Genomic DNA, 1,498 nt, shown 5'->3' on the forward strand with positions numbered 1-1,498 from the left:
ACAAACACACACACACAGTTACTTCACACAAGATGCAGACAGCTGGCCTGTTAAAGCCCCCACACGGATATTTTGTATTTAATTGCTCCCACGTATAAATGAAGACTACCTGTAACTTAAAACGGTGGTTCAACACTATAAAGGATACAGACGTTGTTTACAGCTCTGTTTATGTCTGTCTTGTTTGTGCAATAAACATGTTTTAAAGCCTTCTGTCTTTAAAACTTAAAGGTTTGGGGACAACATAATGTATAACACTCACCAAGAGCCACACACCATTATGACTAAATCTTTACTATAAATCATGGCGGTAAGCAGTGCGTTTACTGTGTCTAATTACCTCAACAGACAGGAAACTTAAGATTCAAGGAACAGTTCCAGTTTTTCCATTATTTTAAATATTTTTTGGGGTGTGTCTCAAGAAAAAGTCAATCGTTCCATAACATACATTTCCTGAACTGTTTCTATCCATTTAAGGACTGTTGGAGAATCCTTACTCAGCCATTTCCTGGTTATTGCTTTCTTTGCTACCTGCTAGTAGTATTTATATATCTGTATATATATAAAAATGACGAGCAGACATATTACCACACACTGACCAACCTCTTCCTTCTGTATTAGAGGTACGTTTGCTCAGTTCAATCTGTAGCAGACACAACAGTAGTTTGATTATTTGATCTAAAAACATTTGCTTACCTTCACAAATACTGAATTTGTTTTCTCTTGTGTTCGTATCATTTTCTTTCATGGATTTTGAGCATCTGGTCCTGTTTTTTTTTTTTTTTTTTTCAGTGGAATAAATAAAAATAAATCAATTAAGCACCAGCGTCTCCATTGCATGCACCCCTTTTTTACATTTCGTCCAATAGACCGTTTGGCAGAACTTCAATATTATTTTCATTATTAAAGAAAGTATAGAAATATCCACTTTGTGGTGCATGTGCTCGGATCAGAGCGTGCTCTCCTGCTCTTGACTAGCACTTTAAGTAGAAAACAAGGTAAATTAGACAAAAGGCTATAATAAAGTCTACGTGGCGAATCATTTCTTACCTCAAGTGAAAAGGAAAAAAACTTCTTCGAAATTACTGAAACTGCCATTCAAACTATGTAAGTCCCTAGTGAGAGACCAGCTATTGTCAAAATTTGTTGATTGACAGCTCAAGCAGTAGGAGGGGCCATAGTGGTCTCTATGAGTTTGATCCACCCAAGTCGCATCAGATTGCATCGTAGCTGAAGTAATCGAGTCTTTCTGTGATATCCTCAGTCTATATGACAACCATGCTGGTCCCAGCTGTAAACCCGAAGCTGCTGTCGCAACTGGCGTGAGGTGGGCTGGTGATGGGAAGGTAATGAGCACTGACCTGGTCTGCCACTTGTCCTGGCTCTCCCCCTTCTTCCGCGGACAATAGGAATACTCTTGAAACTCATTGGCAAACAGCACGCAGTCATGTCGAGGGTCTTTGAGCAGGGTTCGCAGACGGTTGTGCTGCCTGCAGAC

The 1,498-nt window shown here is 39.5% G+C and overlaps 1 protein-coding gene across 1 annotated transcript in view; it reads right to left on the reverse strand.

Annotated features, from left to right (window-relative positions):
• Nucleotides 1–1,498, reverse strand: part of dis3l (DIS3 like exosome 3'-5' exoribonuclease) — a 19,469-nt gene that overhangs the window by 14,104 nt on the left and 3,867 nt on the right. The window contains exon 3 of the mRNA XM_035652245.1: nt 1,362–1,490. Coding sequence (XP_035508138.1) covers nt 1,362–1,490 — 129 coding nt within the window. The remainder of the gene's footprint in view (nt 1–1,361; nt 1,491–1,498) is intronic.

Source organism: Morone saxatilis, unplaced genomic scaffold (genome assembly GCF_004916995.1).
Source record: "Morone saxatilis isolate NCDOM2014 unplaced genomic scaffold, NCSU_SB_2.0 Contig11, whole genome shotgun sequence".
In the NCBI taxonomy this organism is placed as follows: domain Eukaryota; kingdom Metazoa; phylum Chordata; class Actinopteri; family Moronidae; genus Morone; species Morone saxatilis.